The sequence below is a fragment of the Oryzias latipes genome, chromosome 6 (assembly GCF_002234675.1).
Source record: "Oryzias latipes chromosome 6, ASM223467v1".
NCBI lineage: Eukaryota > Metazoa > Chordata > Actinopteri > Beloniformes > Adrianichthyidae > Oryzias > Oryzias latipes.
In genome coordinates, this window is record NC_019864.2 from 2,137,950 (window position 1) to 2,159,810 (window position 21,861).

General features: G+C 44.3%; 1 protein-coding gene across 2 annotated transcripts in view; it reads right to left on the bottom strand.

Moving 5' to 3' along the window:
• The window catches only part of lrrk2 (leucine rich repeat kinase 2), a 60,394-nt gene that overhangs the window by 622 nt on the left and 37,911 nt on the right, over nt 1–21,861 (bottom strand). For both annotated transcript variants that reach the window (XM_023955457.1, XM_023955455.1), the window contains exons 29-51: nt 19,639–19,859; nt 19,436–19,563; nt 19,136–19,354; nt 18,852–19,053; nt 16,310–16,398; nt 15,619–15,806; nt 15,364–15,518; nt 15,124–15,270; nt 13,846–14,037; nt 13,582–13,728; nt 13,374–13,486; nt 9,682–9,872; nt 9,400–9,560; nt 9,155–9,325; nt 8,761–8,861; nt 5,679–5,891; nt 4,636–4,829; nt 3,055–3,127; nt 2,778–2,968; nt 2,215–2,367; nt 1,913–2,139; nt 1,122–1,181; nt 909–1,041 (exon numbers count right to left, since the gene is read on the bottom strand). In XM_023955457.1, the coding sequence (XP_023811225.1) occupies nt 917–1,041; nt 1,122–1,181; nt 1,913–2,139; nt 2,215–2,367; nt 2,778–2,968; nt 3,055–3,127; nt 4,636–4,829; nt 5,679–5,891; nt 8,761–8,861; nt 9,155–9,325; nt 9,400–9,560; nt 9,682–9,872; nt 13,374–13,486; nt 13,582–13,728; nt 13,846–14,037; nt 15,124–15,270; nt 15,364–15,518; nt 15,619–15,806; nt 16,310–16,398; nt 18,852–19,053; nt 19,136–19,354; nt 19,436–19,563; nt 19,639–19,859 (3,661 nt within the window). In that variant the 3' untranslated portion in view covers nt 909–916. The remainder of the gene's footprint in view (nt 1–908; nt 1,042–1,121; nt 1,182–1,912; nt 2,140–2,214; nt 2,368–2,777; nt 2,969–3,054; nt 3,128–4,635; nt 4,830–5,678; nt 5,892–8,760; nt 8,862–9,154; nt 9,326–9,399; nt 9,561–9,681; nt 9,873–13,373; nt 13,487–13,581; nt 13,729–13,845; nt 14,038–15,123; nt 15,271–15,363; nt 15,519–15,618; nt 15,807–16,309; nt 16,399–18,851; nt 19,054–19,135; nt 19,355–19,435; nt 19,564–19,638; nt 19,860–21,861) is intronic.

The following is a 21,861-nucleotide window of genomic DNA, read 5'->3' on the forward strand; positions in this document are numbered from 1 at the left end:
GCCATCACATTGCGCCGTCCAATAAAAAGTCTACGGCTCAGGGTTCCACGTTCAAAACTCTCACGCCTCGCCTCGCAAATTTCTATGGGTAATAGAAATAAGTAGTTGCTGCAGTGAAACATCAACATGTCTTTTGTTTTGCTTCGTACATTAGTATGAATATTGCTGCTGATTTAGCATTTGGATGATCCCTGCCTTCAAAGTCTGAAATTACCTTTGTCTCACTGAGAAAGCATTGGCTGCTGGGTAATATAAAGGATTATAATTCAAAATACTACATTACATCCATGTTTTGTCACCAGACACAGAAAATCTTCTGGTTTTTTTTTGCCTGATGACTGCAGTTTGTACGACATCAAACTAAACTATTTTTGGTGAAGGAACTGCTTAACATTTAGCATCTACTAAACATGCAGTTTGGTAGACTTCAACACAAAAAGAAGAAGAAAAAGCACCCAGCAGCTGGCAGACTCGGCTGTTTTAGCAGGTTAAAAAGCCCACTCAGATGAAAGATGACATGGTTTTCTGAGGATGGAGGACATTTATGAAGAATATTCCAAATTAAATGGCATTTCTGAGTATTTCTTTATTTAAATCGTTGTTTCCTCGTCTGAGCTGGAATCTGGATCCAAACTGGACGACTGGATGGCTTCAATATTGCTCAGCATTTTTTTTGCACCGCTAATACAAGGTGAGAGGGGCTGTAAGCTAGTGGGAGAGAGTGTAAACAGAAGGATGATGGGAAGTGGTGACGGGCTCTGCTAATAGTCCCGCCCTAAACTCCGAGCTGAATGTGTCATGAACTCCTGTCGCTCTGCAGAAACTGTTCTAGAAACCACACAGGTTTTTGTTTTCTTGTGGCTAAAAACAGCAAAATCCTAATTGGATGGAATAGAAATCCTCCAAACCTGCAGGCTCAGGATTGGTGGAGCTGCTCTCTCATTCTCACTGCGGTGCGCTCCCTCTTCTCACAGTGCTTCTTCAGGTCTCTGACCTCCGCCGGCAGCTTGCTGCTCCACACCATCAGCACAGACTCCTCATCTGAGGGCAAACGGACAAACAGGCTCAGGCGCTGGGCGTCCCAATCCCACAGCTGTCTGCGGAAACGCCCTCATACTGACTCTTGTCTTGTGGGAGTCTCCGTCCCAAAACCAGCACCACATTCTTCCAGATCAGCGGCTCTGCGGGGGCAAAAACAAGCATGTTGCAGGAAGACACTGATGCAAATGAATGTGAGCCGCAGGTGCTGCGTATCTGTGTGTTCCTGATGTTTGCTTGTGTCCGTTGTCACACTCTGCTGCTGCTTTCACCGCTCCACTGGATCTGACCTGTTCTGGAGCTCACGCTGTGCCAGCACCGGTTAACTGCTGCCAGGATCCGCTTCTCGTTTGCAATTAACAGACTCCACGGACTGGCAGCATAAAACTACGGCAACCCAACAGGAGTAGTTCAAGACCCACTCTGATGAAAAGGGTGTTTTTTACGCATGCTCTTTATGGCAGAAAAGTGAGAATAAAATAGCATTCCTACGTAATTCTTGATTCGAATCGCTGTGAATCAGGAGCAGACAAAAAGATGCAGTTGGAAAAAGAGCTTATTTGTGACGTAGAAAATAGGCTGTGTGGCCCACAAGGTCTCTGCTTCACCCCGCAGTGGGGGGGGGCTTCCAGGTAAATTTCTACTGAACTCCTGCGGCTCTGCAGAAACTATGTCTTAGTAAACAACACAGGTTTTTGGATTTGGGCTAAAAACGGCATCATCATAATCAAAAGACCACTGGGAGCGCTTTGAAAATGGATCAACAGATGATGGGAGTGGGACCTGGAGGCTTCGTGATCAACAGACAATGTTGGATGTGATGACCAGCAGGACAGTGGCGCTCAGCACCAGAGGACAAATGTGGAGAACGCACGTATGAACGCAGAGGTGATGGAGCGGACCGAGTCGCAGCCGAGCGCCGCGACCCACAGAGGCTGGTGTTTGGGGAGCTCCAGCAGCAGCAAATGGCCCCCCCTAGTGCCGATCCAGAGAGCTGCATTGCTTTGCAGCAGCAGAGCCTTCACTATGGCCCAGGGGGGCGGGGCGTCAGAGGGGCGTTCCGCTCGTCCGCCCGGCCCGCGTCTGCCGCCCGAGTCCTGCCTGCAGGGAGAGTAGAGTCACTGCGGATGCGTGGAAACACAGATTTACTGTAACTAACAGCGTGTGTGTGTGTACCGAATGATGTGACAACAGTCGATGCACTCCATCAGCCTCTCACTCCTCTTATCCCAAACTTCAACGGTCGACGCTCCGGCTTTACTCAGGTACACGTTTTTGTCCACAACCATGCGAGACACACACGCCTCGCCACTCAGAGGCGGCTGCTGCCTGCAGGGCGACACCCCCATGACTTCACTTCCTGCACTGCGGTGGATGTTTCTTTTATTTGAGCTTCAACTTTAAAGATTTAATGAAGTTCAATTTAAGACTTTTTAAAGTCCACTTTAAGGCCGTGTGTACGAAGAAAACGAACATCCTGTCATGTTTATCAAACACACATGCAAGCACTAAACTATGTAAGAACACGGCAAAATAAGCTTTTCAACAGTTTTCAAACATTACAAATTACATACATTTCAATTGTTCTTCTGATAGTTCTTATATAATCACAAAATGTTGTGGCAACAAAGTTCCAGACCCATTCACCCAGAAGTGAAGACAGTTTCATGCTGTTTGTGCTCTCTTTTGGCTTCAGTCAAATGTCAGAGGTTCTAAGGGTCCTGAGGAGAATCACTCACTGCAGGACACCGTTGGGTCTGGTGTCGATGGACCTGGAGACGTCGTAGTCCACAGAAAAGGACAGGATGTTGGTTCCACAGCCGGCCCACAGAGTTCTGGAGTCGGCAGAGTGCAGAGACGGGCCCAAACACATGAGCGGCGTGTTGACGTTTCCCACGGTGAGGGTTTTGACGGGCCTCCCGTTTGTTTGCTGCAAGGAGCACAAGAGGAGAGTGAAGTCCTGCTTGCTGAGGCAGCACATTTCTGAGTCCAGACTCAATGGAAAGAGGTTTTTACCGGGAGCACAGAGTCCTCATAAACACTGAGAATCCCATCTGCTGTCCCAACCAGCAAGTAGCTTTTTCTTTGGCTAAAAATATAGGGAAAAAAAGGTAAAAGTGAACAAACTATCACTTAGTTTTCATTTTTCTCACTGAAAGGCAGTATGTTTGTATTTTCAGAGACTGTCAAATGTAGAGTACACGTCAACCACATGATCGTAACCCTTGTGCTATCCTAGGCACTTTAACATTGGGAGTTGGGTCATCTAGACCCACTACACAGTGCTCTGAACCTTTTTTCTTCAATGATTTGTGATCTTCACTGGTGTCCATGGATTACATGAAATCTTTCCACCTTTATCCACCTTTGTCATGGTAGGGAGAACACCTCAATGGAAGGGTGGGGTCAGCTAAGATAGCACAAGGGTTAAAGGAGCAGCTGCTCAGTTTGTCATACACTTGTTTGGGAAATCCGTTCAGTGTCTTAAGAAGGGAAAATCACTAGTAAGTGACAAGAAGTTAATAACATTTAGATTTTATAGATTATAATCCAAAACGTGAGCTAATATTAGGATTGAAAGATAAATGTAGGACAGAATGGGCTCCATGTCTGCAGCTGTGTGACCTATTTCCAGTTAAAATGACGACCGCTGAGTTAATTCTGCTTGCATTAACTGCATACATCAATTTCCCCAAAACAGAGAACAAGTCTGTGTATGAATTGATCTTTGTGTAGTTTTTTTAGCATTGTTTGTTTACACATTGACATTAAAAAGGAGGTTTGCTATCCGAAAGCGTCACAAGCTGTCATTGCTGTGTCCCTGAATGTGCAGCTTCAGCTAAATGTAAAGTTTCCACACTCTGATTCTGGGATGTGTGAGTATAGAAGTATGTCGGGTGTGCTTTGCTAAATTCAAAGTGTTGATGATGTCTTGATCATTTTGTGTGTGTTGTCCGCTGTGAGACACCTGGTGGTTTTGTACGTTGCAGTGAAAGAAACCTACCGTCGCTCAATCCAAATGGTATAGATGAATATAATCAACTTGTTTTATTTTGAAACATTTTCTAATGCTATAGCTCAATTCTGGTACATGGTCTGTCCGTCCTGGGGGAGGATCCCTCCTTCATGTGGACACCCCTGAGTTTGCTTCTTTTTTTGAGTTTTTCTTCACTGAGAAGGGGGTCTAAGGGCAGGGACGCCCATTTGAGTTTAGTCTGTTTCGTTAGTTCAGTTTAGAATTTTCCTATTAAATTCTATGTATTCATGATCCTTACGATGTTATGTTTACTTTACGATTAGCGGTATAAAACCCATCGAGACGACTGTTGTTGTGATTTTGGGCTATATAAATAAAATTGAATAGAATTTGATTGAGAACTTGCCTCAGACAGATCGATCACTGGATGGTAGGAATAGAAATCCATTCTCTGGTTAAGTCATTTCATTGTTACAACCCCAGTAATCTCATGCTTCACGACCTTTTCTTTGTTTATACTAATAAGAGGAGAAACAAAACCTCTGACCTCTGGACCTTTGCGCATATAGAAAGCATCATGAGCAGAAGCTTCTTTTTTTTTATTCCTAACAGACACCTACGTGCAACAAGGCTGAGCGTGGAAGTATAAGGAGGTGACGGCATCAGTGACACCCTGCAGGTAGTGCCATGAGGAAAGGTCTTCGGTGCTGATCACCAGCAGGGAGCCCGACTGTGTGCCGGCAACCAGCCAATGGCAGGCCTCGTTTGGGATCCGGACCGTCACAAGGGACAAGACCGGGCTGGAGTCCACTTCCTGTTTCAAAGGAAAAAACACAAGGTGTTACAAACAAATGCAAGCTAGGAAAATAAAAAGGTACATTTATGGGAAGGACAAAGAGAAAATGTAGCCATGAGCTGCGTTAAAAGGCTACTCTCTGTTGACACAACCTCACTGGCAGAGCAGCTGCTACATTTCCCTCACTCCCCCCTTCTGCCCTTGCCACCCTTTTGACAAAACCTTTTTTTCAAAATGGGGACTTTTGTGTTGATGTTATCACCATAGCAACCATTTTAGGTTGATGAACAGGTCTTTGTACAATTTAGAAGAGCACATTTTTGAGTTTCCTTGGCAGGTGAAGTTTGTGTTAGCCACGCCCACATTCCTAATATGGTCATATCATGTGTTCTATGGTTTTGTTCAGTTTGAGCTTGCAGCTAGTGTATTGCATTTTCACAGTAGTCTGGTAAAATATGGATCAAAGGGCGGTAGGGCCGTCGACCTCTGATTGGACGATTGCAGGTTCGATTCCCGGCATGTGTCAAAGTGTCCTTGGGCAAGACACTGGCGCCCACCTTGCCTCTGGAGGACGGTTGGCGCCAGTGTTTGGCAGCGGAGCGTGAATGGGTTTGTGACGGTAAAGCACTTTGAGCCTTCGAGGAAGGTAGAAAGCGCTACACAAGTATACAAGTATACAAGTACAAGTATAGGCCAAAAAATGCATTTTCACCAGGTACAGGGTGCCAATTTTGGTGAGTAACGTGTGGCAAGGCTCCAAGTTTTGCTCAAAGGCTCAGTAAGAAAGCAGAATGGTGAAAACAAACAGGAAACCTGTGGGACAGAACACATTTGGCCCCTGGCCTGGATTTGGGAGGGTGTCAGTACCTGCGTCATGACTGTGCTGTTGTCAAGGCCCACAGCAGTGACGAAGCCCCGCCTCTGCGTGCTGCTGCCCCCACCAAGCCAGGCCGTGTGGCTGCTTTCAGGTCCCTCGCCGCTACCGGAGCTTGCAGTGATGCACTCGGCTCTCAGCAGCCGGGGGTCCCTGACCTCCATCATGAGACACAGCATTCCCCCTGAATTCAGCCGGTCAAACACCTGCACACAGGAAGAGCAGTCCAGACTCCGTCAAAAGCATAAAGTTATCGTCAGGAATATTGATGTTGTGCTTAGATACTTTTGTGTGCTGGTGCTGTTTCCTATTTTTATAATGATCCCCAGAAACAAAAAGTTATCTTTGCATTTGGAGTTATAGGTATAAACAAATGCACTTGCTGAGCTATGTGCTCTTTGGTTTAGACACCTGTCATCTGGATTCAGATGAAATGTCATTGGTTGTCCCATTGAAAAAGCTGTGTTTGCTCTTTAATGTTCATCATGGAAACACTTCAACTCTGAGAGACAGAATGGAAAAAAACAAACTCAGCCAGGAAATCACACTGTCTTCTTTTTTCCAGATTATTTTTGTAAAATGTAGCAGAAAATAGTTGTTTGGTCAGTAGCAAAGGTTCATCTCAATACTTTGTTACGCAGCTCTAGTTAGTACTGACAGAGGTCAAAGGTTCTCTATTGAATTGAGGTCCAAAGATTGGCTAGAACTCTACAGAACTTTGAAACCCCTTTTGCATAGACACTCCCTTGTTGCTTGGACAAAGTATTGGAGCGTCCAGCCATTTTCCTCCTTAATGTTCCCACTGATGAAGGGAGGTTTCAGCCCAAATTCTCTCCATACATAGCTCCACTTATACAATCCTAAATAAAGATCAGCCATGCTTGCCCCCAGCCTCAAATGCCCCCGTGATGTTTCCACCTCCATGGTGTTCTTAGGATGCTACTTCATCCTTCTTCAAATATGGTGAGTAGTGTTTATACCAAAGATTCCCTTTTGGTCTCATCTGACCACATGGCCTTCCCCCAGTCCTCCTGTAGATCATCCAGATGTTCTCTGGAGAACGTTGGACGGGCCCGGACATGCTCTGGTTGGGGACTGATGGAGCTCAGTGTGTTACCATAGTAACCGCTGTGACTGCAGCCCTGTCTCTCTTCAGGTCATGGACCGGTTCCTAGTAGTCCTGGGCTGTTTCCTCACAGTTCTCAAGATCATTTGGTCCACCAGGTGAGTTCCAGCTGGAGGGTGGTTGTCAGAGATGCTTCACTTCTGTCATTTTCTAATATTTGCTCCAACAGCTGATCTCTCCTCATGAGGCTGTTCGTTTAGCGTAGAGGAGGTTAGGGATACAGATAAGCAGTTTAAGCAGGTGGGATCAATACAGAAAAGCTTCTTCAAGCAGAAGTTTCAGGTCTGTAAGGAACAGAATTATTGTTTCTAGGAGATAAATACGTTTGTTGTTTTTAATGAAACACTAAATGAACATAAAGACAAGAGTTGAAAATAGACAAATAAAAACAAAGTGTGCTTGAAAAGGAGTGGGTAGAAGAAAAATCTTGTATTCTCCCACCCCTTTTTTACAACACTTTAGAATGTTTATATTTCTATTTACAGGTTTTTTTTTCCTCAAAACAATTATATTACCTTTTTTGATAGCACCTATGCAGAAGTGACATTTGCTTATTTGTAGTTATTGATCATTTCTAGCCTTGTAAAGTTCCATCAGTGACATCTTGTAGGTTTTTTATGAATACATGTAAACGTTTGCTTTTTTTAAAACCTTCAACCAACCCGTTCCATAAACCCACAAATGGATGAGCACATTTTCTTTTGTGCTTTACTTTTAACGCCTGTCTCTGTCCTTGAACATTTGGTTTATGTTTATTGGAAGTACCGTATTTTCCGGACTATAAGTCGCCTTTTTTTTCATAGTTTGGCAAGGGGTGCGACTTATACTCCGCAGCGACTTATGTTAGAAATAAATTGAAATAAATACATTGTTAACCCTCCTGTTATGTTCATTTGTGACGACCAGAGATGATATTCCTGGGTCAATTTGATGTGTGAGGTATGTTAAGTGTTAAGAGGATGTTAAGTGACTCAGAGAATCAGCAAACTTTTTTTTAAACAGTAAGATCTTGAAGGCTAACAACATAATATTCTATTTTCCAATGATTTCATAGATTCAGAAATGCAATAAAAATGACAACTGTTTCTACAACTACAGGATGAAAACAGAGTATTAGTTGGCCAATGATGCTTCATGAAAAGAATAAAGAAATAGGTTTGAGAAAGAATTACTGTGAAATTATGAGATAAACATTTTGCTATGATTGTGTCATATGAGTTTGTGAAAGTCATTAGTTCTTGGTCTCAGATTTTGTCAAAAAAATTTCTCCGTCAAAATGCGACTTATAGTCCAGTGCGACTTATCTGTGTTTTTTCTTTACTTTATAATGCATTTTTGGGCTGGTGCAACTTATACTCCAGAGCGACTTATAGTCCGGAAAATACGGTAACTTATTTCTGCCTTTAAACATGAAGAGTGCCGTTTTAAGTTTCACTAGTTCCCATCATTTCTATAAACCAGGCTTTAAAAACAGCACATTTGCATGTATCCCATAATCCACAGCAGGAACGATTGGAATGGCTTTTTTTGTACCGTTACAGAAATTAAAGTTTTTAAACCAAACAATGGTAAATGGTAATGGCGTATACTTATATAGCGCCTTTCTTCCTACAAAGACAAAGCGCTTTACAGTCACACACACATTCATTCACCCATTCACACACTGGTGGCGGCTCCGCTGCCAAACACAGGCGCCCGCCTACCACCAGAGGCAAGGTGGGGTTCAGTGTCTTGCCCAAGGACACTTCGACTCATGGGCGTGCAAGGCGGGAATCGAACGTGCAATCTTACGATCATGGGTCGACCGCCCTAGAGCTGCACCACGGCCGCCCAAAAAACAAATGTGATGTCCTAGATCTTTTTTTTCCATTTTGTGTCTTCCAGTTGCAGAACCTTTGACTGAGCAAACGTTTTTGGTCGTGGTAAATAAAGAAAGCTCCGGCTCTCACCTGAGCAGAAGTGGGTCTGTCCTGTGGGTTTTCCTTCAGACAGTCCTTCATTAGAGCCTGAAAGCCGGGCCACGGTGAGCACCCGTAATGCTGGACCGGATCTGTTGTGGAAGATTTTTAACTTCCAGGTTCATCATTTACATCAAATAAATGAATGCAGACACATTTGCCATATGTTTTTTTTGTCTTTGTGTTTCTTAAAGGACAAAATAACAAATATGTGTTTACAATCCAGACACCTTTTATGACTCTTTTCTATTTCAGACAGATTCTTTGTCTGGTGAAGTCTTTGAACTCAGTCACTAAAGCTTACAGCTCTGAAAAACGTATGCTGGAAGCTCAGAGTCCATTTAAAATAAAAAATCTGAGATTAGCGTCTTAATAATATTATCACCTGGAAGATTTCCTTGAACTGCGACTTCATCAAACTCGCTGGGAAACTTCATGCCGTCTGAGATTCTCTCGCCGCAGGTCAGAAGGTCGTAGAGCAGCAGACCCAATGAGAACACGTCTGCCTGCTGGTTGTAGACTGCGTTGCCGCGAGCCACTTCCGGTGCTCGGAAACCTGCCGCATGAACAAATGAAAGGTTTTCTGCCGCACCAGGAACATCTTCACCTGCTGGTGAGGGCTTGCCTGACCTGGCGTGCCCTCGGAGCTCCTCACTCCCATGCTGCAGCAGTACTGGGCGATGCCGTAGTCTGTGATTTTGACGATGATCTCAGAGTCGGTCTTCAAGTTGAACAGCAGGACGTTGTGAGGCTTTAAATCCCGATAGATGATCATGGCGGAGTGAAGGTACCTGGTCACAAAGATCAAACGTCTTCAAATCAGTCATTAAAGACCCGCTCCAATCCTCTTTTGATCTGTTGGAAAAAGTCCTTCTCTGTCAAGCAAAGGCTGATAAAGATCGACTCTTCTACCTGAGTCCGTCTGCCACCTGCAGGGAGATCCTGTGCTGCAGCTTTCGGCTGAGGCTGCCGTTCTGGTGTTCGAAGAGGGCATCCAGAGAGCCTCGCAGGGCCAGCTCCATCACCAGGACCTGAGGGGCCGAGCCAGCTGCCAGCAGGCCCACCAGGCTGGGGTGTCGGAGGCGACCCAACACCGCCAGCTCCTTTAAAAACACACAAGACAATTGGACTGATGACAATACAGAACCCGGTCTGTGGAGAACAGAGATGAGAAATATCTGAAGCCTTTCACAAACAAATGAGAATCATCTTTTGATCTATTTTAAAGTGTTTCCAGGAAAATCATCAAAATAAAATTATTATAATGCAGTTTTTAGGCATTTTCTAGGATGTAGTTACTGCAAAACTGCAGTAGTTCTTCAGAAATTCACCTCTCAGTCGTGGCAACAGAGTAAGCCAAGCCCCACTTCCCATTACCCATCTGTTCACAATCTCTCTACCGCTAGCTTACAGCCTCTCAAAACCCCAAACTAACATTAGCAGTGCAACAAAACTGGCGAGCAATATCGGAGCCATCCAGTCGTTCCAGTTTAGATCCAGATTCCAGCTCAGATGAGGAAAACAAAGACGTTTATGGATCTGTTTGTCTGACAGTGGATGATCAGAATGAAGCAGAGCAGGGAGCGTTTGACCTGCTGAGCGTATTTTCTTCCTGACGAATAAGCTCTTTTTTAAAAATTTGTTTTTTCATCTGCTCCCGATTCAAAACAAAATGAGTAAAGAAATGCAATTTTAAGCTTAAATGTATATCTTTATATAGAGTGGGTCTTATTTTCTGTACCAATTAAGATGTGAGAAATTAGTTTTCCTTTCGTCTCTGGAATTACGCCACCTTCTATCATGTGTGTGTGTTGGTGTGTAACTCTGCAAATGTATCAATGTCCGGATAAATGAGTCTGGAAGGATTTATTGTGGAAGTGAAATGTTTTGCACTGTTTGTGTGTTTTCTGCCCTATAACATTTTTCTTAAATACTATTTGTTCCCAGTGGTGTTCTAATTACGATTATGAAGTTTTTAACCAAAATCCCACAATCCAAATCTCTTAAAAAGCCATCTATCATGTTTATTTGGGTGTGTGTGGGGGGGAGAGACAAATTTACACAGCAAATAAAATGAAATGCCAGAAACAAAGTGACTATTCACACGTAGTTTTCCAGATACACGCGGCCAGTGCTGAACTTATTTCTTGGCTGCACGGACAGAGGAAGAGTTAAGTTTAGGATTAGGGGTTACGGTTAAACTGAATGCGATTCAAGTGGCAGAGGCAGCAAGTTTCTATGTTAAGTCAATGGTGCAGACGCCATCTCATGACCTGCGGCCTTCTTTGTTACCCATCTGAACCCCCTGGACAGTCTGTTGCAGGGCGTATGGAGATGGATCACTATGCGGCTCCCGGGAGGCGAACCGGCAACCAGACACAGACGGATGGATGTGGAGCCAGCCTCCTGAACTTGAAAAAGGTCCCCTTAATTTAATTCTTGCTTTTATTTTTACCCTCTCTGGTTAACAGCAAGCCTACAAACTCGGTCAAAACGAGGACACAAATGCGGAGAATATATTTGGAACTTTAACGTCAAGTTTAGTTTTAAATACGTGTGGACAACAGCCTTGGACGCACTTTCAATACGTGCGGGGAATGCAGCAATGTGCCACCTTCTCTGAGCTTGTGCTGTTGTGACATCACAACGTCTCAATAATTCAAACAGAGGATCTTTTTTGAAGGTTTGATTTAAAAGGAGAAATAATCAGAAATGCAAAAATGAAAGGATTTCCTATTCCATTTGTTCTCTTTCATAAGTACATGTCGTCAAAAAATCAAAAAACATGATTTTCATTGGAGTACAAGTCTTGTTCCTCTTCTTGTCAAAACACGGTGCCCTCTTGGGTTTAACCTCGGGAAAGTTTTGATATGGGATTTGTGTGTTACAAAGCAACAAAATAATTCAGAGAATCTTTTTTTTCATTTGCTAATAAGCAAGTAACAATGAAGAAAAACCTCTCAGTTTGGTCGTACTAAACCTGGTGTGGTTAACAAAACAAAACATTTGTGTTCAATTTAGCCCAATATGTGTATGATACTTAAGGTAAACATACTGGTATGCAGCAGGGTTGCACCAATCCCACAATAATATGTGTGGTAACTACGGCGTGACAGACCGCTCGGTTTGAAACGCAGAATTGTGACATCCCTGGTGAAAATGGAGTACAGTGATCCCTCGCTATAACGCGGTTTACTTTTCACGGTTTCGCTACTTCACGGATTTGCATCGTGCATTGTGTTCTGCATTCTGATTGGCTAAAAAGTCACTCTGCTTCTTCTCTACCTGCGCTTCAATAACATTGCAGTTTAATATGTTCACGTACGTAAAACAGCTTGTCAAATTTACATTACGTACGTGCAAATTCTCTAGCAATTTCTAGTTTCTCTAAAGCCCATAAAAAAAGACCGACAACTGTCTATCACTATGTTCTTCTCCTGAACAAACACAGCTGCACCGCGGGCTTCAGAAGAAGAAAACACTGCAGAGCGGAGTCAGGATGCAGCGGTTCAGTCTGAAGAGCAGTGAAATACACCTGAGTCACTATTTGTCCCACTGTACTTTGTATTTTTTTATAATCATTTTAAATTTTCTCCTGTTTAATCCTATTACTCGGGTCACGGTGGGCGGGGCTAATCTCTGCAATTTGAAGCCTTCTGTTCACATCGATGATTAAAATTATTATTTGACAGTACAGTAGAGAAGTTATTTGTTGAAGAAAACGTTGCTAAAGTACTTTGATTTGTGAAACAAATGTTTGAGCCTGTAAAATGGTCTGTTCTTTCTTTTCAATGTAGAATAGAGTATTTAATTGTATCTTCTTTCTCTTTCGGCTTTTCCCATCAGGGGTCGCCACAGCGAATCATCCTTTTCCACCTCACTCTATCATGAACATCTTCTACCCTAACGTTAGCCAACTTCATGTCCTCTGTTAAGACATCCATGTATCTCCTCTTTGGCCGTCCTCTTGCCCTCCTGCCAGGCAGCTCCTTCTCCAACATCCTTCTACCAATATATCCACTATCCCTCCTCTGAACATGTCCAAACCATCTCAGTCTGGCTTCTCTGACTTTGTTGCTAACACAGGCAACATGAGCCGTCCCTCTGATGTACTCGTTCCTTATCCTGTCTAACCTGGTCACTCCTAAGGAGAACCTCAACATCTTCATCTCCACTACCTCCATCTCAGCCTCTTGTCTCTGTCTCACTGCTACCGTCTCTAACCCATAGAGCAGAGCTGGTCTCACCACTGTCTTGTACACCTTTCCTTTGAGTCTTGCTGACACTCTTCTGTCACACAACACTCCTGACACTTTCCTCCAACCGCTCCAACCTGCCTGCACTCGCCTCTTCACCTCTTTTCCACACTCCCCATCACACTGAACTGTTGACCCCAAGTACTTAAACTCCTGCACCTTCTCCACCTCAGCGACCTCACCTCAGAGTATTTAATTGTATAATAATTGTAAAAAAAAATAATAAAGGTTTCTACTTCACGGATTTTGTTTTTCACAGTTTTTTTTTTTTAATCGTAACCCCCGCGAAAAAACAAGGGTTTACTGTATTGAAAACGCATTTGGTGGCACATTTCTCCATTGTATTACCTGTCTCAGCAGCCTGTAGACATAAAGCTCTGACGCATGTTTGTTGAAAATTTTCACAGCAACGTCTTCATTTTTGTAGACGCCACGATAAACTGTTCCAAACCCTCCATCCCCTAAGGGGGGAAAAAGAAGCAAAACAGATTTACAAACTTGGGCTGACTAAAGGAGATGGAAGCCCGACAGCTGTGTAGGGTCTTCAGGTCCATACCCAGCCTGCTCTCTTTGGACAGGTCTACTTCCAGCTCCTCACGGTCCAGCATTGTTCCTGCCGGCTGGTCACTCAGCACCAGGTCCGGGGCGATCAGTGAGATGGGAACTGTGCAACCTGGATCCTCTGGGTTCACCAGCAGAAAATCTGGAGGTGATGAAGACATAGGTGAAGATTTCTGATCACTTTAAAAAGGTCAGCTGAGTATTTTAGAACTAAAAGAAGTCAAAGAGTTGATCTTCTGGTGGGAACTGCACTGTGTACCATTATCGGAGTATCTGAAAAGATCCTCCAGCAGAATCTTGCTGGGCTGTTGTCCGTCATGGAAGCTGTACACCGCCCACCTCTTTATCAGAGCCTCTCCGTTGCCGTGCATGTCAGTGTTGAGCAGACCAGGAAACCATTCCTCCAGCACGGAGTCGGTGTGATCCACAACCTGACCCAGTAACACCCGGCCTGCAGCAGCCAAGGAGGCTCATGTTATGCTGATGGTCAGGGCTTTGAACAGCGTAAGTAGAAACATTTATGACCCGCGGCAAAACCGCAAGTGCCTGATTGTTTTCTCACCCCTCACTCTTACTGCCCCTTTCAGTGAAAATACCCTGCCACGGGCTCAAAAACTCACCAAACTTTGCACGCACCTAGTATCTGATTCAAGATCCCATTAAAAAAAGGAATGAGGATACATTTGTCTCACGGGGCTCAAAAGCTTTTTAGATAACCACCAATGAAACCAAAACACACACATCGGGGTTATTTACAAGGAAGTTTTAAAATGATTATGGGATGGTCACAGAATCTACAACTTAGTGACCCTTTTGAGGCAAAGTGTAAATTTTGGCAATACTTTACCTTTACACACCACCAGCTTAAGTCTACACCCACAGTTTTGTTGACCTTTGACCTCGGGAAGGGGGCGTCATCTTGAGTTATTAGAAAAAAATTCCCCTTTAGGACCTTCTACCCATTGAAACTCCTCCTAGGGATTTGGATCTATCAGCCCATATCTACTGGAGCAGCATTGGGAAGATACTTGAGGGAAAAATGTTGGATTTAAAATTTGTAGATTTTGAATGGCGTTAGCTTGGCAAATTCCCAAAGTAGCGATTCCCTCTTGCTTGCAAGGTTTTTACTTTGTGAAAATTCAAAAAATGAATTCCTGGCTCCAGCAGAACGAAACAATATGACATAAGATGTGAACATATTAGGAATGTGGGCGTGGTTAACAAAAACCACAATTGCCAAGTACAGCTAAAAATGCCGATTCTTCTAAAACCTACATAGACCTGTTTGTCACCCCCAGGCGACCAAGAACTAAAATGGTTGTGATGGAGCTGTTGGTTTCACAACAGTAAAGGCGCCATTTTGAAAAAAAGTATTTTTTTGAGGAATTTGTTACGAGCAGCTGTGGCGGGGTGGCATGGGCAGAGTGTTAGCGCCTGCAGGCGTACATATACAACGCCGCTTGTGGCTCTAATTTCCATTCCAACGTCTCCTTAGATTTCACTCAGAAGCAGATGTCCGCCGCACACACATTGTTACCTTTTCGCGACATGGGAACAGTTATTTTGACGAAGCTTGAGGGACTTCCCTCCTCTGAAGCAGCTTCCACCAGACAATATGCTTCAGGACACCAGTTCAGGTAGACGCCTCTCCTCCAGTAGATCCGGTTGGGTCGCAGCATTTTGTCTGCGTAGGGGGGAGGGGAGGGGGGGGTTAAACACTCGTCTCACACACCAGCACGCCCAGCGTGGATGAATGGGTGATCATGGTTCAGGTTACCTTGTCCACAAAGCAAATATGAGGACACCTCCAGAAGCCGGCAGATCTGACGAGACCAGTAATCCATGGGAAAGTATGGCATCTCATAGAAACGCACAATAACCTCGGAGTTCTCACAGTGAGGCAGCTCTATGACCGGTCTGTGCTTGGACAAACTGCGCGTGGTGGGGTGGGTGGGTAGAAAACAGCGATCCCCCTGTGGTTATCATGGACTATTGTGTGTTCTCTAGAGGCGGTGTGAGGATCTGAGCTTACCTGCTAGGTACCAGCAGTTGGTCCTCACCTAAAGGAAGAGCAATCTGGAACTTCTCCAACAGTTTGACAAACTGCACCAGGTGGCTCTTTGGGAAACATTTGCTCTCGGAGAGAAACTTCTCCATCACAGAGCGCTGAACAATTCCTTTGGGTTGCTCCCGGAGACCGCAGCTCTTTAAAGTCAGTTTCTGCGCAGATAAGCAGCAAGGAGAGACCACTGTGTGTCTTAATGAGTTTGGAATGATGGCATTGATTATTAATGTCTGATTCCTTGATGTTGGATTTTGTATGTTAACGCTATGTTCAGTAAAGTTGGAAAATAAAAATCATCACAAAACCAAACTGTAATCAAAGATGTGAGCATAAAATGACTGTTTAGGAGATGAAGAACTGTTTAAAGTTTGAGACTAAACAGAGACTGAAGCTTTTTTTTGTTTTCATCTCTAAGAGAATTTTTCCATCCAACCTCAGTTTATCTAAAGTCCCACATTAGAACAACAATTATTTCTGTTTTTATTTGACCCTTTGTCATTGTCTGCATGTCTGCAAAGCAGAAATACCTGATGTTGAACTGAATAAATTCACTGTAAACAAAAACCAAAAAAACCACTGTGTGTCCGTTTTCAACTGATATTTCAGCTCGCTGCCTTAGCTTTTGTGTTGTACAGACACACTGATCAGTCTGAGATACCTGAGAGAGGATGTTGCACAGCCACTGCGGGTCGATAAAGTAGAGCTCTTGAAGGCGGAGTCCAGGATCATTAAAGTGCAGCAAGATCCCTACAGAAAAAAAATACACCATTTTCAGCATAAACCAAAGCCTCAAAGGGAATATGCAAGAACTGGCGCTTGACATAATTCTATTATTTTCATGTCTACATTACTGTGGTAGTTTGATCACAACCTAAGTCTTCAGACCCGAATTAAAGAAGGAGTATGGTAATATTAAGGCTCAAGACTATTAAAGACCCACTCTGGTGTTTTAAACATGTTTTTGTGGCATTTTTCCAATAACATATATAAACAAAATGAAGCTCAAAGTTGCATTTCTGAGTTTTCTTTTTAAACAAATGGTTGTGAATCTGGAGCAGATGAAAAATGCCGTTTGGCAGGACCACAAGCTCCCTGCGCCGCTCCATTCTGATCCATCCACTTGCAGAAAATAAAATCCATGAACGTCTTTGTCTTCCTCATCTGAGCTGGAATCCAAATCTAAACTGAACAGCTGGATTGTTCCATTATCACTGACCGTTTTTGCTGCACCACTAATGTTAAGTTGGGGCTGTGAGGGGCTGTAAGGCAGTAGGAGAGAGTGTAAACATAGAGCTCTCAGTTATGGGTTAGGGCAGGGTTCGGCAACCCATGGCTCCGGAGCCACATGTGGCTCTTTCATCCATCTCTTGTGGCTCCCTGTGACTTTGGAAAATAATGAGTATTTTATAATAATTAAATTGTATTTTAGTTTGTTCATTTTTCATGCCATTTCAAAGGCGCTGCTGGCTCCGCACGAAGCGCGAGCCACGTAAAAAACAGCTTCGTAATGAGCTCGTATTTATCGGGCGAGACCTGCAGAGCTGATAGTAGGGAGAGGCACGGGGGGCGGCTTCAATAAACACTCCGATCTTCTGCCGGGAACTTGACGTGACTTGACGATAGAGTCACAGTTTCCAGCCCAAAAGTCATCTGAAAACCGCCAGACCCAGCCAAAAACCGCCCAACACAGCTTTTGTTGATGTTCTTTTTCGTACTGGACTGATAAAATAAAATATTTAAAAAAAAAAAGATTGTTCTGACCAATAATAAAATGTGTACAATATTGAATTTTTCTTCTACGGGCCGCCTTCTTCCATTCATTTGCTTAACCCGCTCTATCCCCCTGCATCCGGCTCTTTCATCCTTGTGCTGCGCTGGAGCGCCCCGACTATCGTATTTAGCGCTCTCTGTGTAGGACACACTGAGGAGCGCGGGGGAAACCAACTCTCAGCTACAGAGGATGTGAGCAGGTGAACAGGTAGAGAGGAAAAGCAGGTGGAGAGGCGGAGGAGGGGCTTTGGCTTCAAACTCTGTCAGAGAGATGCAAACACGGGCGTCAGATTCAGACGCAGCTTTCCCTGCAGGAGTTGAAGCAGAGACTTTCTCTGGGATGATTTTATGAACTCACACATGGAAACATGATTACCAAGTAGAACTCTTCAAAATAATAAACCTGATCTCTCCACATTCTCAGTTTCTACCATGCATTGATAAACACATCGCTCCATGCAGCGATCAGACCAGAACCAGTAACTCCTCCCAACGCGGCCGCGGTATCATCCTTTAAAGAACATAATGTGCATTTGGAGCGACGTATGCTTCAGACGATGTCCGATTGGCCAATCTACATGTCAATCAAGTCTCGTCCTTCTCAGTGAGGACTTTGGTGGATTTTAAAGAAGTACCGGTACTTCTTTTTTTTTTTTCTGGCCCGCGATCTACACTCATGTCATTGAAGATCGACCGGTCGATCGCGATCGACGTAATGAGCACCTTTGAATAATATATACATGCATAATATATATAATGATGTCAAAACGGGTTGTGGCTCCGGGTGCTTTCTTTTTTATTAGGGGCGGTCCCAAATGGCTCTTTTGAGTAAAAAAGGTTGCCGACCCCTGGGTTAGGGGAAGCAGGGGAAGGGGTTGCTCCACGCTGACGGTCCCTCCCACAACTCAGAGACGAACTTCTAAAGATTTTCATCAGAATGGGTCTGTAAGCTTTAATATACGGGGGCAGAAATAAAACTGAAATTTCATTCTTCTCACTGCTCCTTTCCAGTCATTAAGATGTGAGGACATGTGTTGTATTGAAAATGTTAATGGTACTGTGGTACTCTTAATAAATAGAATAAACAAGCAGAACAAGAGCAAGGTAAAGGAAAAGCTGTTGCACTGTTGAATAGTGAGGGTTTGAAGCATGCTTTCACATTGGAATCAGTCGCTCAAACGTGCGTTTCCGAGCCCCGTGTGATGGTAGTATGAGACACACGTGACGTAATGATGGAAGTGGTTTACACAAGAGGTTAATAATACGAATTTGAGTGTCTCACACCCTTGACCTTTATTTGTATTCGAGTCAATTGCTAACTTCTGGTCGTAAAAGTAGACTTTTGGTAAATGTGCCAAAAGGGTATTTGCAAAGGAAGGGATCATTTCCAGACAAAGCAGGAGCATCTTCGAGGCTCCACTCCTACTGACCGACTTCACTGAGGAAATGAACGGCGTGAGGAAGCTCCGCCTCCTCCAGCTGCAGCTGACACTCCTGGATGAGCTGGAGGAGCTGGTAGCGCCTGAGGACGGGGAACTCTGGCGAGATTCTGGTCCTCTCCAGAAGAACTCTACGCTCCAGCTCCACATAGCTGTCTGGTACCAGCTGGCCCATGACAAGCTGGCCTTGGATCTGTGAAAAAGAGCAGAAAACATTAGCAGGGTTGAGGTAGACGTGATTTGAACTCTTCCATCCTGTGTTTGCGTTGCTCCACCTTAAAGCTGGTGACCTCCCTTGTGATAGCCTTGCGGAGATTGGCAATGGAGTCGGAGTCCTCACAGAAGTAGCCCATGTGATGATCCCTGATTGCTGGAAAGCCCTGGTGGTTCAGCAGCTCTGCCCTGGTTTTCTTCAGACAGTCCTGGAAGTGCAGCTCATCGCTCACGTCTGCATGAGTGCCCACGAGGATGACCGGAGACAGCGGTGCTACCGCCTGAAGTAAACAGACGAGAGCAGCGAGTGTCTGACCTGAAGGAAAACAAGCCAAATTCATGCACCTTGACTTTGTCCGTACCTTAATAGTGAAGAGCCAGGGTTTGAGAGCATCCACCTGACTGGATCCTTTACTGAGGTTGTACACCACCAAGTAGACAGCCCTGGAAGTGAGGAAGTGAAGATGGGAGCCACTGAACTCTTCCCCCCCTGTTAAGGATGGAAAGGGACTCCTGACTGGCCTTCCAAAGCAAAGTTACCCTCAACTTGAGCAGGTTTTCTAACCTGTGAAGTCCCAAACATTCAGCACCATTTTCTTCTTATCCCGGTCCTTGATGGTCCAGTCTAAGACGTTAATGCCTGCAGCATTCTGATTTGAGTTCAACTGGCGCTTCTGCTTCATCAGTTGATGGATCAGCGTGGTCTTCCCGCTGCTGGGATTCCCCACCACTATGAGCTTCATTCTGTGATACGGCACCGCCTTCTTTAGTCGCTGCTGCAGGGACCTGAAAAACAATTCCAGAAACGGGGTGCAAATCTGACTCCACTGCATTCTGTTCAAGATGTCATGAGGCCAAACATCTATCATTAACCAAGACATGATGCACCAGCAGAGAGGACGTTTGGGTTAGAGAGGCACAGCTCAGGTTGTGCAGCACTCAGATGAACCTTTAGCTCAGTGGAGGCGGAGCTTGAGACTGAAGCTACAGTCATATCTCCCACAGCAACGTGCATTCAGGCAACCACTTTAATGAAAAGCTTATGTAAACGTGCATAGAGGCGGTTTCAGGTCTCTGAGTTCAAAACTTGCAAAGGTTTTAAGTCAATTTTCTGGCTCTACATCTGAAACACTGAACGTGCATTGAAAGTTAACAGGCTAAACTTTGACCAATCTTGGATTTGGCAGTGTCGTTTGGATGACATCCCCTTTAATTCACGGAAGTACCAACCATTTCAAAATTGATCATGGAGGAGAAATTAATAATTGTGGTTTGTGTTCGGCTGGAATTCTACGACAGCGAGTCTTTCATTCATCGGAATAGAGCTGTGAAAGAAAAAGCCTGGAGCAAGATTCACCAGATTGGCACTGCTTTGACATTTCACACAAAGCCTCTTCCAACTGTGACTACATGTGCTAGTATCAGATGGCGACATTCCAGTGTGAACGCCATATGCTGAACGTGCGTTTAGTGCGTTCTCACATGCCCGGTGTGAAGTGTGAATGTAGCATTATTTTTAATGCACCTGTCCGGGTGTTGAACTGTAACGGGTTTTTGAAATGTCCAGGTTTGTGGAGGGTCGTAGAGTGGAGCAGCTGCATCGTAAGGGCACTGAAGATGCTCCTGGTATGGGTATGGAGTGTGTTTTGAAAAGTATTTGTAAGAATAATGTAAGTTACACACACTTATGACATGTAGGTGATGCTGTCGTACAGCGTCTCAATGCCACAGTCTAGTCATTGGGGAAGTGCAAGCACTCTCTCCATGCCGACCATAAATCCTGCACAGGTGATACCTACATGCCCATAGCATGTGGGCACACACATTCTTAATGTCCAATTTCCTCTTTTCTAACAGTGAGGCTGCACACAACAAGCACACTTACCTTGTTAACAGCACTAAAGGGCTGCTTGTGCAGGAAAGGTGTTAGAAAAAAATAATTTCTGTGATATATTGCAATAGTTCATTTGGCGACACCTGATGCTATAAGGACGATATTTATTTAATTATTTATGAGCATCCTTCAGCGTCTGACTCTTGTTTTTCACTTAAACCTCTGTCGCTAGTTGGTAGCAGAGCCCACTGAGCCTCTTTGAGCAGCTCTACACCACACAAGACTACACGATCTCAGCGAGGAGCAGCTTGTTTTGTTTTTATGAGACATGCACTACTTAGTTTTTACTTAGAATGGGTACCGAACCGAAACTCTGTGCCATGTTTCTGCCAGTAACATATGAAAACATGGATTGTGGTGCTATGTAGCGGCTCAGATAAGAACGAGTGAAGCTCTGCAGCTGCACAACGGGTTCTAATGCACGGAGCATCGGCCAAAATGCTATCGGCAAAGCGGGCCAAAGTTCTGCAGAACCTCACAGCAATGGATTCTGGTTCAGTGACCTCATGGATCAGAGTGATGTGTGAAAAAAGGACAACATCGTGGCGATGACCATTACTAGTTCACTTCAGCGTGTAAGAACGCGTGGCTGCAGCGGTGCAGAGCAGACTGTGATGTAAACAAAGCCTCTTAGCCACATTAAAGCGTCTCCTTCATCCTGTCATGCTGCCTCATCATCATCACTTCATTGTTTCTGGAAAGAATTAGTGTCCCCCCCCCCCCCCCCTTTATTTTTGAAGTACCATTCAGGCATCATTCAGTTTAGAAATACTGGAGAAGCTACATTAAGCAATATTGAAAATACACTGCACCTTTTTTTACACCAATCAGACTTTCAGAACCCTATTGGTGAAGACACATTCATTCCATTTTTTTCCTTGTACTAAACAATAT